Source organism: Sceloporus undulatus, chromosome 2 (genome assembly GCF_019175285.1).
Source record: "Sceloporus undulatus isolate JIND9_A2432 ecotype Alabama chromosome 2, SceUnd_v1.1, whole genome shotgun sequence".
Classification (NCBI taxonomy): Eukaryota; Metazoa; Chordata; class Lepidosauria; order Squamata; family Phrynosomatidae; genus Sceloporus; species Sceloporus undulatus.
The window spans coordinates 71,855,549-71,870,651 of NC_056523.1; the positions used below are offsets into that span (position 1 = coordinate 71,855,549).

At 42.4% G+C, this 15,103-nt stretch overlaps 1 protein-coding gene across 2 annotated transcripts; it reads right to left on the reverse strand.

The window, feature by feature from the left end:
- Positions 1-962: 962 nt before the first annotated feature.
- LOC121923592 (kelch-like protein 17) lies at positions 963-14,774 on the reverse strand. Of its 2 annotated transcripts, none has more exons than XM_042454146.1 (5): positions 14,630-14,774; positions 13,645-13,796; positions 8,102-8,180; positions 5,419-5,646; positions 963-2,621 (listed from the first exon to the last, which is right to left on the reverse strand). In XM_042454146.1, exons 2-5 carry the CDS (start codon positions 13,727-13,729, stop codon positions 1,172-1,174), a joined length of 1,842 nt encoding a protein of 613 aa, XP_042310080.1. In that variant the 5' UTR covers positions 13,730-13,796; positions 14,630-14,774; the 3' UTR covers positions 963-1,171. The 2 variants fall into 2 exon arrangements, with proteins under 2 accessions (XP_042310080.1, XP_042310081.1); XM_042454147.1 differs by lacking the exon at positions 14,630-14,774 and adding an exon at positions 14,461-14,505.
- Positions 14,775-15,103: the final 329 nt, after the last annotated feature.

Sequence of the window (15,103 nt, forward strand, 5' to 3'; positions counted from 1 at the left end):
CTATTAGCTATAGAGCAGACAGAGAGCAGGACAGAAGAGTTAGTGAAGTTGTATTAGTTGGTATCCATATTGCACAATTAGAGCAGTTTGATACCACCTTATCAGCCATGGCTGTATTCTGTGGAATCCTAGGATTGGTATTTTGGTCACCAAATTTCCCCAGGTTATGGTATGACAGTTTTGTGACAGAGAATTCTAAGTACCTCATGAAACTACACATTGCAGGATTCCATAGGATAGAGCCATGGTAGGGAAAGTGGCTTCAGAGGGCTGTAATGTATAATGTAGATACACCCTTAGAGTGTGGAAACCCAAATTCAAATCCCCACTCAACTGTGAAGCTCACATACCAATCAATAGTATATTTTGCCCTCCCCGACCTGATAGAGTTGCTATGATAATAAAACCAAAAACCAAAAAAGAGGATTAATGTACAGATATACCTTCTTGTGCTTCATGGATGAAAAGCAGAATATAAATGTATAACAAAATCAATACAGATGTATAAATATTAAGCCAATTAATATTTTGAAAGGAAGGTTTATCATCAGCATCTATGGTCCAGTGACTCTCTCTTCATGATAGCTGTTCTTAATATTTTGCTTCATCCTTTTTACCCTTTCTGGCTATGGTTTCTGCTTTGCATGTTAAGAAACAAAACTAAAAGTGCTATCCCTAAACATTGAAAAACATGTGTGGGGATGAGAAGAGGAAAACAGAAAGAGAGAGAGAGAGAGAGAGATCAAATAGTTTTCATGTAAAAAAAAATTAATGAGTTGGGTAAGAAGGATAGGAGAAGAAAGAAAATAAAGCACTGAGTACAGGATTATGTGAATGTGTACAGGATCAGATGACATAGGTGAAAAGAAAGCGTACAATGACTAAGACAGAAGACAGAACACAAATGGGCAAGATGAAGGGAGTTTGCCCAGGCACTTGTTTCTAACATCAAGAGGCACAAGTGGTAGGAATGTGATTTATTCAGTAGTTAGGCCACTAGTCTCAGCCTTAGACACCCTGTCTCAAGTGCTATAAGAAGCAAACAATGTACGTGTATTCAAATCTTAAAGAAATCAGGACTAACGATCTCAAGGGGAACAGCTTGGTATGGTGGTACTCCCACTTCTGGGTGCCATGGAGAAACTGAGGAAGTGACCTGGATTTGGGAGCATCAATAAGGCTGTTGATCAGCTACCCAAACTGCTGTCAGTGCTGCTGAGGCTTCTCGTAAAAGGGGCTGCAGAGCTTTCTTTGGTACCCTCAGCATCACACCATTAACCACAGTTAAGAATGTCACCCTTGTGTTGGGAGCACTTTTTCGACTTCTGGTCCAACTGGGCTCTCCAGGCTTCCATTGGTAAATTGTATTCCCTACCAGCACATGAATTCGTCTTTGCCACTGCACTGCACAGGGCGGCAAGACCAGGATGGGGAGCTCTGGAATGGCAACATCCTGGCTCACAGTACCATCCTTGCTGAGGAAAAAGCACTTATGGGTGCCAGAAATCAGAGCTCGGATTACAGTGCCAGGGGTCTCACGCCGGCTGCTTTCCTCAACTAATCCACCTATTACAAAAATCCCATTGTCCATGGTCACTGCCGTTGATTTGTAACACTGAAAAGCCAGGGGCACCTGGTTCCACACATTTAAGTTTGTATTATAAATCAGGATGCCACGATGAGCAAGGCCACTTGCCCTTGTGTGAGAGAATCCTCCAATTAGGTACAGCTTGTCTTTCAGGGTGGCAGAAGCAAAATGACTGACTGCAAAGGGTAGGCTGGCAATGGGAGACCAGAACTTCTGTACCAAGTCAAAGCTTTCTGCAGAATCAAGCACACTTCTTCCACTCCGTCCCCCCAGTGCATAGAGTTTCTGTTTACATGCTAGAAAGCCGTGTTCACGACGGGGTATGGACATGGAAGGCAGCTGTATCCACTGGCCTGTAAGAGCATCAAATTCATGTAGATTGCCTAAGACAGATCCATTGAGCCTTTGCCCCCCAGAGACATAGAGCTTGTGCCCCACAGACAAGAAGCCAGAGGAGTCAAGGTACATCAAAGGTGGGATTTCCTCCCAACTTTCCATCTGCAGGTTGAATCCCAAGAAATGAGTTTTCAGACGTTCAACCACTCCTCCTTGCATGTTGCTTACAAAAAGGCCCAAACTCACAATCCAGTCATCATACATGCCATGCCTGAGACCCCCACACTTCAGGAGTCTCCCAGCTCCATCCAGCTGCTCCCATTGCAAATGTGCATGCCCATATTCTGCAATGATATCTTGCTGGACAGTAGCAACCTCCTCAGATGTTAGAAGTGGGAGGCGGACTTGTCTCATGAGCTTCTTGATCAGTGACAGATGCTCAGCTGGTTGAGACCTCACCCAGTGCTGCACAGCATGGTACACAGTCAGTTCTGAGGATACTAGAAGTTTGTCTGAAGAAATAATGCTGACCACTGTGCTAAGATCCAGGCCTGGGAAGGTCTCATGTGCAGAAAGAGGTTCAAAGTTCAAGAAAATGTGATGTGCAGCCACACGGAGCAAAGCATGGTGGTTATGAGCATATGCCAAAGCATAAGTCCCTAGGCTGCTGTCCATAGAAATACTGTCAGCCAAGAATCTGGGAAAAGAGAGAGAAGAAATGAGCACCAACAGGAAACTGCTAAGAAATCTTACACTCCAAAAGGTAATGATCTGATCACACCCATTAGCATGCTGAATTGTGTTCCCCTGCATAGAAGGCCACATTGTGAACTTGGCAATGAATTTGTCAAGGTTTTTGAAAATCATGTAGTTGTATCTTTTGTTAAACCCTGAAAACCAAGATAGTTAGGGTGAGGTTGCAGTTCTTTCCATCTGTCTAATGGTCACCTCGTGGACCTAACAGTAAAGTGCCTCTCATCCCCATTCCATTTTAGGGTGAAGCATTCCCACTTTGCTTGGACTATAAGCTGCCATTCATCTTTCCCTAGGCTTCCTATAGTTATGAAGTGACCTTCCCCATTCCTCACACACTTTGCCTAAACTTCTAAACAGTGAGAAGAAAAGAGGTGAAGGTATGTCTCTCAGAAGGTGACGAATGAGTGACTGTTTAGAATCTAAGGTGATGTGGGCAACTACTGGAGTTTAGGGGGATACATTGGCTCCTTAAGAGACCTTGGAGGGCCACATCCTTCCACTGCATACATGCATCTACAAAAAGTTCACCTTTTGTCCCCAAATGCTCCTGGAGGGTGTGGAGGGCACTTTCCCCTTGTTTAAGGTCCACTTCACTTCAGTTTCTAATCTACTATCTTTAAAAGGACCAAAAACATGGTAAAAATGCCCCCCCTCACACCTTCAGAATGCATTTGGGAGCAAAACATTTATTTATTTATTTTGCCATGGGGAGCTACATATTACCTATATGTTGTAGTTTCTTCATTCTTGATCTAAGGGCTTTTAAAGTTGTGTTAAAAAGAGGAATTCCTAGGAGAGGAAGATGTAGCAGATCAGCATTGGAAGGCAGCAGATCAGGACTTGATAAGAAGAGACCAGTAGAAACAGAGGTAAGCCATAGTAAGGGAAGGTACCAGTGGGCCAAGCAAAAGATCAACAAGTCCAAAGATACTGTGGGAATGAAACAGTGAGCATAAATGTCAGATCACAGCTATATAATACTTTTCTTTTGTGAAGTCCAGGAGAAGAGGCAACAGGAAAACTCTGCAAACAAAGGCATGTGTCTGCCAACATTCTCTAAAAGGCCTGGTGAAAATGGCATGGATGGAAGGAAGGGCTGGATGAGGCCAACAGTGCCCTACAAAGAGAGTCAGTAAGGAACATCTTACATCACTTTTAACTAAGAAGATTCCCTAAACTAGCCCCTCAGCTGCAGGTAAATTCTTATGGGTTAGTGGGAGTGTCCTAGTCATTTTCCTTAAATGAATTCTCTTTTGGTGAATAAGGAATGTGGTGATGCTTTCTATGAACCTCCACATTTAAGAGACTCCTGTATGAACCAGGAATTTTCTCATTCTTTATTGGCCCTACCAGTTCATGTCAAAACTGAAACTGACTGTGGACCAGGTGAAATATAGTCCTTGACCTTTGCCAAGATCTTGATCCTTGACTTTTGCCATGATCCTGGACCTTGGTTGGGGTGAAGAGATTCATTATATTAAAGATAGGTATGAAAAGCCTACTTAATATACTCCAGGAAAATAAGCATGGGACACCTTCTATTCAGCAGATACTGGTACTGAAAATTCTGTGGCACATATCTCCATGTTCTCATTTACTATCCTGATATGTTTCTTATTCATTTCAGACTTGTTGCAAAAATATTAAATAAGTGGTGTTGTATAATGGTTTTGGGCACCAGTGTAGTGAGTGGTTTAAATGTTGGATCACAGCTCTGGGGACCAGGTTTTCATTCTCTCTCAGCCATGAAACCCACTGGTGACCTTGAGCAAGTCACATGCTTTCATCCTCAGGCGAAGACAATAGCAGACCTCCTCTGAACAAATTTTGCCAAGAAAATCCCATGATAGGTTCAAGTTGGAAATGACTTGAAGGCACGCAACAACAACAACAACAACAACAACAACAACGGTCTTAAAGCTTTTGGGATCACAGACCTCTATGAAAACCTGATGAATGCTAGGGACCCCACACACACACCTGAAAAATGTACCTAAGGTGCAGTACAGACCACCCGAAAATGGCGGTCTGCAGGCGCTCATTTTAACTCCGGAGGGATGCCACAGCTGCCAAACAGTGTGATGTCCCTCCAGAGTAAAAAGAACCCAGTACTTCCAGGTTCTTCTTGCGGTGTCCAGGTTACATCGCGAGTGCACCACTGGCACACTCGTGACGTAACGGACACACAGCAACGTACATATGCTGCACATTCCTTACATAAAGATGGTGGCGCCCATGTGGACGGGACACTGCCATCAGGACACCGCCATTACATACTAGGGTTCCAGACCATTTGGTTGCTGTGCAGTCCAGAACCCTAGGATTGCCGTCACCATGCCCCTTTCAGCCTGTCTTTCTCGGGCTGTGGTGAAGTTTTCAAAATAACAAGGAGGAAATTGAAAGGAAGGAAATCCACTTTCTTTTCATTTTGGTGCTTGGTTCACAGGTCCTCTGAAGGCTACTCATAGACCCTCAATGTCATTTATGGACCACAAAAAAGTGTGCCTTCTCCTGCAAGGGGGAGCTCCATATCTCTTAAAGCATTGGTTCTCAAACTTTGGCCTGCCAGATGTTTTGGACTTCAGCTCCCAGAATTCCTTATTGTTGGCCATGGTGGCTGGAGCCTCTGTGAGCTGCAGTCTAAAATAACCTGAAGGATCACAGTTTGGGAACCACTATCACCAGTAACTACCCAAACATAGCCCCTTTTCCATTTCTAAAACAGGATTCTGTCTTACTTGCCAATGATCTCCTGTAATGGGAGGATGATAAGCCTGCTAGCTGCTGTGAAGAGATCCTGAGCAGTTTCAGGTATGAGCAATAATTCCCCAGTGTAGATATAATTTAGGATTCTCTGAAGGATGGAAGATTTCATCTCTTCAAACACAACATGTCTTTCCCAACATTCCCTAAACGGCCTGGTGAACATAGCATAGAAGTAGGGGCTGAATGAGGCCAACAGAGCCCTGTAAAGAAAGACAGTAAAGCAACAGCATCAAAACATGAAATGAGCTCATGCTAATTATAAATACCCTAAAGCCTTTGAATTCATGTAATCCAGCTAAAGTGGGACAGGGAGAAACTCATTCACTTTGCATATGAATGTGAAACTACCTAGCATTACTCTTCTTGAATATGCAAACAAAAACATATTTTCCCCTTAATATTCCAATGTATTTGAATTTTGGGATGCAACTTTCCAAATACAGGTGTCTACATAAAAATGTCTATTAGTGAGCCTCATGAACAAATATGAATTACATTAAGAGAATATGGCTTGCAATAGTTTGTTTCAGGCAATATTATTTTCATAAATACATATATTAGGATAAAATAATGTAAGCATCCTTATGTCCACCTAAAAAAATCATAGACTGATCCAGAAATGGGACACAATTTTAAGATAATAAGTAATTGGGAGTAACTAAAATTAAAATAACTGAGAAAAATGAAATTGATAATTTGTCCATTTCTGTCTCTAAACAGAAATGAGTACCACTCAGGATGGAAGAACTCTAAGGACATAGTTTTTTGTGGATTTTTCGGGCTATGTGGCCATGTTTTAGAAGAGTTTCTTCCTGACGTTTCACCAGTATCTGTGGCTGGCATCTTCAGAAACTCTTCTAGACCATGGCCACATAGCCCGAAAAACCCACAAAAAATTATGGATGCTGGCCATGAAAGCCTTCGATTTCACAACCCTAAGGACACTTATATTCAGCTTTCTCAGGGCCAAACCATATAATACTGTACACTTAGAATGAATTTGGAAGAGGTGCTCCCCCAAGTGGTGAAATATGTGTTTGTCATAATACATGCCTTTCCTCACTAATGTATAGCATTCATTTTTGAAAAGCATAAAGAGGCTTAATTTGCAGTTCTGACTTCTGGATCACTTATTTTCTGTTGTTAGAGGGGAAATGTGTTCAATCACAGTGAATTTGCTGTGCCCATAATGCTTAGTTTGACCCACAATTAGTGTCATTTGGAATAACTTGGAAATCCACCTTACCTCCCATGTACCTCTGGACTAGTTTACCTGTAAATCTGCTAGGAGGAGAGAAATGTCAAGGATATACATGAAAGAACACAAGTGCTTTGAAACAAGTGGTAGGGCTAGTCTATACTTCCTTTCAAATGTACATTTCTCTGCAGGCTAAATGGTTCATGTAGAGATCTCATATTTTTTTGTGAACAGAGGTGTTCACCTATTACCATGAGGCACAGTACCAAGGAGAATATCTACAGAAAATCTCCCTATTTGAAAGGACGTCAAGAGCATCATGTATTATTATTATTATTAAACTTTATTTCTATAGCGCTGTAATTATACACAGCGCTGTACAAAAAACAACAGGAGGAGGCCATTGTCATCTTTCCATGCTACTGAAATACCTGAAGCACTTGGCTGCTTATTGTTAGAAAGAGTAGGACACAATCCTGAGTTATACCTGCTGGACAGTACCAGTGGAGGCTAAAGATACATTGCTACTGGGGATCCAAACAGGTGTAGGATGGTGTAGTTATAAACCTGTGCTTGCTAAAGGTTTGGTCCTTCTCCCTGGGCATTTGTAATGTTATGCCTGCAAAAGTCATGCTCATTCATGACTGAAAATGGAGGTACCATAGCCAATAACTGTGCCATTCCTTTTTTGAACTACTGTTCCCAGAATGTCCCTACCAGCAATGGGCATGACCATATTGGCTGGGGGATTCTAGGAGCTATATTCCTAGAAGTCCCAAGCAAGTTTTCAAAGCAATTCATAATCTTATCCTTCATGAATTTTTCTAATCCCCTTTTAATGTCATCTAATGTTGTGGTCATCAACATATTGGATGGCAATTAAATCCATAAATTAATTATGTGTTGTGTGAGGAAGTACTTTGTTCTGCCAGACCTTAATCTCCTGCCAATCAGTTTTACTGAATGATCTTGAGTTCTATTATTAAGAGAGGGAGGGGGGCGAATCTATCCACTTTCCCCACAGTATGCATAATTTTATAAATCTTAATTATAAACTGTAATTTGTATAAATTTAGTCTAGTATTACCAAGAGCAGAATTTGTGCTAATCTTACAAAAATATATATAAAAATAAAAAATTGAGCTTGTGTCAGACAAGAATTAAAAAATTTAAGCTTTTTCAGGCATCTGACTAGTGCTAGAACAGAATCATTGGCTTATTAGGGGAAGTGATCTGATAGGATTCATGGTGACAAAGTTTGTTATATGCAATGCTAGTGGTTATAACATTCCCTCAAAACTGGAGCATCTCTGCGCTGATGTGTGCACTCTACTTTTGGTTAGGCAACTCCTCCTTCCTAAGTAAAGCAGCCTTTTGGTAACTATAAGGACATGCCCTGATTTATCAGGCCAATATTCACCAAAGAAGCTAGCAAAGCAGCAAATACAGAAACTCACCTATGACATGGGAATTTCTTTCCTTCAGCAACCAAGGTGGCATCACAGAGCTGATGGTTCTCATAAAGCTGTCTTAAACCTGTATGGATGGAGAGACAGAGGCTGTGTCTGAACAAGTCAAATAGCAGGTCCTCCCCACACCCTGTTTTTACAGCAATCAGTCGAGATGACATAGGGCCTGATTTTGGTGCAAACTGTCCAAATAACATATGGCCAGGTCACCACCAAACCCACATTATATAACCCTTAAAACAGATGTTGAAAACTTACATTTTGCTCCAGATCTTTCCAGAGACCTCCAGAGTGATGCTGGGTGGCTGTTCTCAGTGTCGCCCACTACCACTGTGACAAGTTACTCCCTCTGTGGTCAGAACAAGGTGCCCAGCCATGTGATTGATGCTGGCCATTTTTAGCCTCAGAGAAAGTAACTTGAGCTGGCAGCAACAGGTGGCACAATGGGATGTATGTGAGTAGATAGCCACCTGGCATCACTCCAGAATGCTTAGGTAACAGGGGGAATTTAGGGCAGTTTGGGAGCCAGAATACTGCTCTTGCTGTTCATGGGGTTTTCTGGCCCATGTAGACATGGTCAAAGGTAGGTTTGTGTTACATCTTGATTTAGAAACAACTAGGGTCATGCACTTGGCTAACTGCCTATGCCAGAAAGGCATAATGATAGCATTAGTCCTCCTGTTTCCAATGCCATTCCTGTTCTGAGCACATACTGAAGCTATTTTTATTGTACTGAGTATGTTATGTTCAGGAAATATAACGCTCCTGCTAGAAATGCCTTGGATTCTATTTATTGTTTTAATCTCCTTTCTGTTATGGTGAAAGCCAGGAGAGTAGCATTGTCCAGATGCAAAGCTGAAGGAACCCATTTACATTCAGAGCATAAATCCAGGCATCGAGTAAAGGCACCCCAATGCACAACATTACAGCCCTAAATCACTTCCAGACTACGTCTCTCTAGAACACTGAATGTTCCTCACTGTGTGTGAGAAAAGGAACTTATGATGATGAGACATAGCTTCAAGTTAAAAAACCAAAAATTAAGGAACTGCGTAAAGTACAGTGGGACCTTGTTATCCACTGGGGGTTGGTTCCAGGATCCCCTGTAGATAACTCAATCAGTAGATGCTCAAGTCCATTAAATATAATGGCACAGCAAAATGATGTCCCTTATATAAAATGAAAAATCAAGGTTTGCTATTTGGAATTTATACTTTAAAAATATATATATATTTTCAAGCCATGGATGTTTGAATCCATGGATTAAAAAATCTATGGATAAGGAGGGCCAACTGTAAATGAACATTTCTGTGGATCCAAGACACAACTGTAATTTTTACAGGATGTAATGCTGAGCCCTTTCATGCAGCCCCTCTAGGCTGAAAATGCTGAGGACTTCATAGCAAAAGCAATCATGAGTCTGTTACAAGTGGTGTCTGGCTTCGCTCATGGTTCTGGGCCCTTTCTAGGCATTGTTTTCTGTTCAGGATGGAATGATGATGATCTGGGAATGGAGAAGTGTTCTGTTGTTATAGACAGATCACTTTTTGATCAGGTTTAGACATGCTAGGACTCAGAGTCTTTGCAGGGGCAGGTGACCCATTAAGATGGACTACACGAGGAGATTTAAGATTCTAGATAGCTTCCTGATACAATTTGCTGCTGCTTTGTCTTGCAATCTTGATGAAGCCATGATTGATCTCTGGACTGAAGAAATGCCCACACCACTGGAATAGGTGGTAGACACAATCACTCCTAAGCATTCCTTCTCACAGAATGGAGGTAAACCTGCCCCCTAATTTTCAAAGGAGCTGACAGCAATGAAACAAGACAGAGATGAGAACAACACAGGCAGACAACTCAAAAGTGAGTCTGACTGAAAACAGGATAAAATCTATCTGAAAGCCTATGGTAAGGCAATAAAGGTAACAAAAAAGACATTTTTGTCTAACACCATAGCTTTCTCACAGAACCATCTAATGGAGCTGTTTCAAGTGATCAGAGATCTGTTACCATCTCATCCAAAGGAAAATGTAAGCCTCTCAACAATCCACTGTAAAGAATTTTCTCACCACTTTGCAGATAAAATTGCTTGGATTCACTCCGACCTGGACACCAGAGTTGATACAGGTCTAGTGGATATAACCTTGGCCCCTGCTTGTCCAGTGTTGATGGATATTTTTCAATTTGTGCAGCCTGAGAATGTGGACAGGATCCTTGGAGAGGTGAGATTCACCACATGTATACTAGACCTTTGCCCTCCCTAGCTTATTAAACAGACCAGAGGAGGACAGGCTGAGTGAGTAAGGAAAGTTATTAATGCCTCTTTAGGACAAGGAAGACACAACTTGCCTGAATGAGGCTGCTGTAAGATCTCTTTTTTGGGGGGGGGGGCTTTCGTGTATCCTATTGTTCTAGATAACTATAGGCCAGTCTCCAATATCCCCTTTTTAAGCTAAGGTACACAAGTGTATGGTGCCTTCGCAACTCCTGGAATTCCTGGATGAGGCAGATTATCTATCTGGGAGCTATTGCCCAGAGTTTGGCGGTCAGGTATCACCAGTATACTGATGATTCTTAGCTATATTTCTCCTTTCCACCTAATTCAAGGAAGCTATTCTTGTGCTAAACACAGCCTGGCAACTGTAACTGAGTGGAAGAGAGGAAACAGATTGAAGCTTAATCCAGGCAAAACAGAGGTGCTCCTGGTCAGTCAAAAGACAGATTATGGAACAGGGATTCAGGTTTGCACTTTAGGAGTACTCCTGGATTCAACTCTGAGCCTAGAGGCATAGCTTTCAGTGGTGCCCAGAAATGTATTTGCACAGTTAAAGCGAGTGCACCAACTACATTTGTTCCTGGAGAAGTTGGATATGGCCACAGTAACATATGCCTTGGTTACATCCCTTTTGGATTACTGTAATGTGCTCTATATGGGATTGCCTTTGAAAAGTGCTCAGAAACATCCGTTGATCCAAAACGCTGGAGCCAGATTGTTGTTGCTGGATACAGAGAGCGCCCAACTCCTTTGTTGCAACAACTCCACTGGCTGCCAGTCCATTTCCAGGCAGAATTCAAAGCACTGGTGATGACCTATAAAGCTCTATATGGCTTGGGTACAGGCTACTTGAAGGATGGAGCGACTGTACAGATGGGTGGTAGGACGCCGCCCCTTTTTGCCCTGGATTGGTGCCTCAAGAGCCGCACGCAGCAGTACAAATCCGCTCCCTGTAGGAAGCAAAAAGACACTGCTCTAAGCAGCTTCCTGGAAGGGGCGTCATAAGTGCCATTTGGGGACTGTACCTGGCGTGCGTCATCATGGGCGCATGCCATAATGGCGGCTGGGCAGCACAGTAAGAGCTTCGATCATGTGGACACTCAGCCCTCACCGTGCGTACAGGCTGGCACAAAGTACCGGTCTGTACAGCCCCTGTATTTCCCTTTCTAAGTCAGTTAGAGTTCTATGCTCTTCTGGAGAGGCCCTTCTCTCAGTCCTACTAGCTTCTCAGGCTCATTTAGTGGGAAAGAGGGAGAGAGTCTACTTGGTAGCTGCTCCCAGTTTTAGGAACTCCCACCCTGGGGAGACATGGGTGGCTCTCTTTTGGTTTCCTTCCATAGGCAAGTGAAAACTTTCATGTGCCACCCAGCTTTGGATGTGCTGTTTTATGGTTTTTATCATCTTTTAATTAATGTTGAGGTTTTAAAGGTTTAATCTTTTAACTTTATAAATTGTTTAATTTCTTTTAAAGTAACTTTTATATTTTTACTTTTATCGAAGCTTTGTATAATTTTTAATCTACACTCATAATAATAAAGTGTGCCCTTGCTTTACACAGGGGATCCCTTCCGGACTCCCCTATGTAAAGCAAATTACACATGTGCTCAAGCCCTATTTAAACAAATGGGGCTCATGCTTGTGGTGGTGCAGCAGCATGCGCATGCCATGGGCGCACATCCCATTAGTCCCTATGTGACATGCCACCCCTTCCTCCCCATGTGGCTTTCAGCGTATGCTGAAAGCTGCGTATGACACGGGCACACTGTTGTTGTTGTTGTTGTTGTTATTATTATTATTATTATTATTATTTGTATTCTGCTTTTTCACAAAGGAATCAAAGCAGACTCCAACAGTATAAGTAAAACATCAAACAATTAAAAATTACAATTTAAAAACCTCAAAACCTCAGCCCTCTCCTCAATCATAAAAACAGTGATCAATCCATAAAAAGAGATTAAACATAAAAAATTTAAAACTGTCCAATAGAAATACATTAAAATTTCGGGCAGATTAGCGGAAGAAATGAATCTTCCTCTAGAGGAGGGAGGGACGGGAGTGATGGTATTAAACAATTTTGGTATCAGTAGCAATAGAGGTGTCAACAGAAGGGGAGGCAAGTCTAATGGATCTAATGGATCTAACCTAGTCTGGGAAGGCCTGCCAGAATATCCTTAATAGCCTTTTTAAAGGCTTCCAAGGTGATAATATGGCGAATCTCATCCAGCAGGTCATTCCAGAGCCTGGGGGGCAGCTGATGAGAAAGTCCTCTGGGTCACTGCTGAAAGTCTGGTCTTCTTAGGTTGTAGCAGATTCTTCCCAGAGGTCTGAAGTGTGCAGGGATGATTGTATGGAAGTAGGCGCTCCCGCAAGTAGTCAGGACCCAAGCCATGTAGGGCTTTAAAGGGTAGAACCAACACCTTCTACCTTGCCCAGAAACTGATAGACAGCCAGTGAAGAGATTTTAGAACTGGTGTAATATGGACAGTTCTGGATGTGCCCATGACAACCCGGCTGACATATTTTGTACCAATTGAAGTTTCCAAACTTGGTACAAAGGTAGCCCCATGTAGAGAGCACTGCAGAAGTAGAGTCGAGAGGTCACCAGTGCAAGTACTACTGTTTCAAGGTCTTGTTTTTAAGTATGTTGTTAGCTGCCTTGAGCCCCATTATAGTGCAACCTTCCCATCTGCAGGAGTTTGGTTCCAGGAGGCCCTGCAGATGAGAAAAAATGTGCATGCTCAAGCCCATTATAGTAAGTGGGCAGTGATGGGGCAGGGTGATCTGTGGACTGTTGAGTCCATGGATGGCTAGCCCACTGATATGGTAGGGCCACTGTATTAGGAGAAAGGCAGGAAATAAATGAATAAAATAACAGCAATAAAAGTAATATACAATTGTAGCCCTATGGTTCCATTTTACTTGCCATTCTGGCCTTTGAGGTTTGGTGGGGCACTATTGCTCTTTGGCTAAGAATTCTAAACACATCTTTCCCCCATCCGCAGCTCCCAAGATTCCACAGTATGTTGCTACAGCAGTTAAAGTGGAATCAGCACTATAAATATGTATTGTGAAAGAATCCACTGTGTTATGGTAAGGCCAGCCTCTACATATTTATATTAGAATGCATTCCTCATAAGCAGATTCGTGAGTCTTACACCCCAAGAGTCAGTGTGTACCAGCTTCTGCTAGGAAAACAGACTGCATATGAGTATTGAAGGGCACTTTATATTGCCGTGTTCTGCAGTAAACTTACCCTGAGTTGTGTAATGTCCCAAAGAATAAGGCCTCATATTTATGTCATTCTCTTCACCATCATACTGGTCCTTTTTGGTATCCATAATCCACAAGCAGATTCAAGAATCTCCAAAAGAAGGACTTTATGTGAGATTCATCAATTGGTCATATCTAGAGGACAAGATAGAGCAAAAGAGAGCGTTTAACTGGCAAAAAGGTGTGACTAGCAGCCTCATGTGAGTTGAAATACTAATGATGCACAGCTGCTGGGTACAACAATATCAGACCAAATATAGCCTTACTAATGCTTCGCTGTCCCATTGTTATATATAACACATTGGAAATCTGGAGGACTTTTACTTAATTCTTTCAGAAACAACTAGAAGGCACACACCACTACCACCACTACGAACAACAACAACCTATCTTGCACTTTTGAACTACATGGACAATGATAATTCTTGCAGATAATCACCCTGAGGTCTGATCTAATTCTTTTTCTCTTTTTCCACTCACCACTGATCATGTTGTTTCCTCTTCTCACAGGACTTTAGAAATACCATTCTCTGGATCAGGCATTTACTGATGCCTTTCTCTTTGTCTGCCCTTTTAAACAGCCACCTTCCTGGCCTTGTAGCTCAAGAGAAGGGAGGCAACATACTTCCATAGCAGAGCAGGTACTTTGTATGCAGAAGGCAACAGGTTCAAGATCTGGCATCTCCACTTCAAAATGAAAAGGATGGGGAAGTTGGTGATAGAAAAGACCCCTTCCCAAGACTGTAGAGAGCCACTGCTAGTCTAAATCCTACTGACTTAGATGGACAAATAATCTGACCTGGTAAAAATGCAGCTTCTTATGTTCTATGCAGAAAGGTGAGAGCTTCAAGGTCTCAAAGATTCACAGATCCTCTTTCTACCATGTTATCTTAGTTGATGTTCAAATAATTATGCAGTCTATATACCTATTCCACTATTAAGACCTGGCTTCAAGATGGCACCTGTACCTGAGACAGGGGTTTGTTGTTGAGTAGCCACTTTGGGGTATTACTTTGGGCCTGGAACAAAGCTTGGCACAGGAGCAGTCCCCCAAACCAGTGAAAGAAAGGCCCAGTGCTACACACAACATAGTATGAGATGGTTTCACTTATGAAAAGGGGTTGGCCTTGAGTGTTTGGTTGCTGGCAGTTGGTGAAACCAAGGTTTTTAGGCCATTGTGGCCAAAGTCAGAAGTACAGAGCACAAGAATAACCCTAAATCGCTCAGGACATCTAGACCCCCATTATGACTGCCAGCCTTGAAACAGACAGGCAGCAGCCAATGAGCTGTTACTATTATACCATCCCTATTTCTTATTTGCATACTGGGGAGGGAGGGTGGCTTACAATGGATGCTTTCAGAGGCTGTTGGCTCACTTGATGACCAGACCTTGGCAGGCTAAGTGCTGGGTGACCAGACGTCCTAACTGCAAAGGAGGGCAA

What these genes read in the sequence shown, in the direction of transcription:
- LOC121923592 (XM_042454146.1), bottom strand. Translation starts at nt 13,729, where the DNA reads ATGGATACCAAAAAGGACCAGTATGATGGTGAAGAGAATGACATAAAT. An exon ending in GGGACATTACACAACTCAGG is followed by an intron (nt 8,181 to 13,644) that starts GTAAGTTTACTG and finishes CCATCCATACAG; the next exon opens with GTTTAAGACAGCTTTATGAG. An exon ending in TTACAGGAGATCATTGGCAA is followed by an intron (nt 2,622 to 5,418) that starts GTAAGACAGAAT and finishes CTCTTTTCCCAG; the next exon opens with ATTCTTGGCTGACAGTATTT.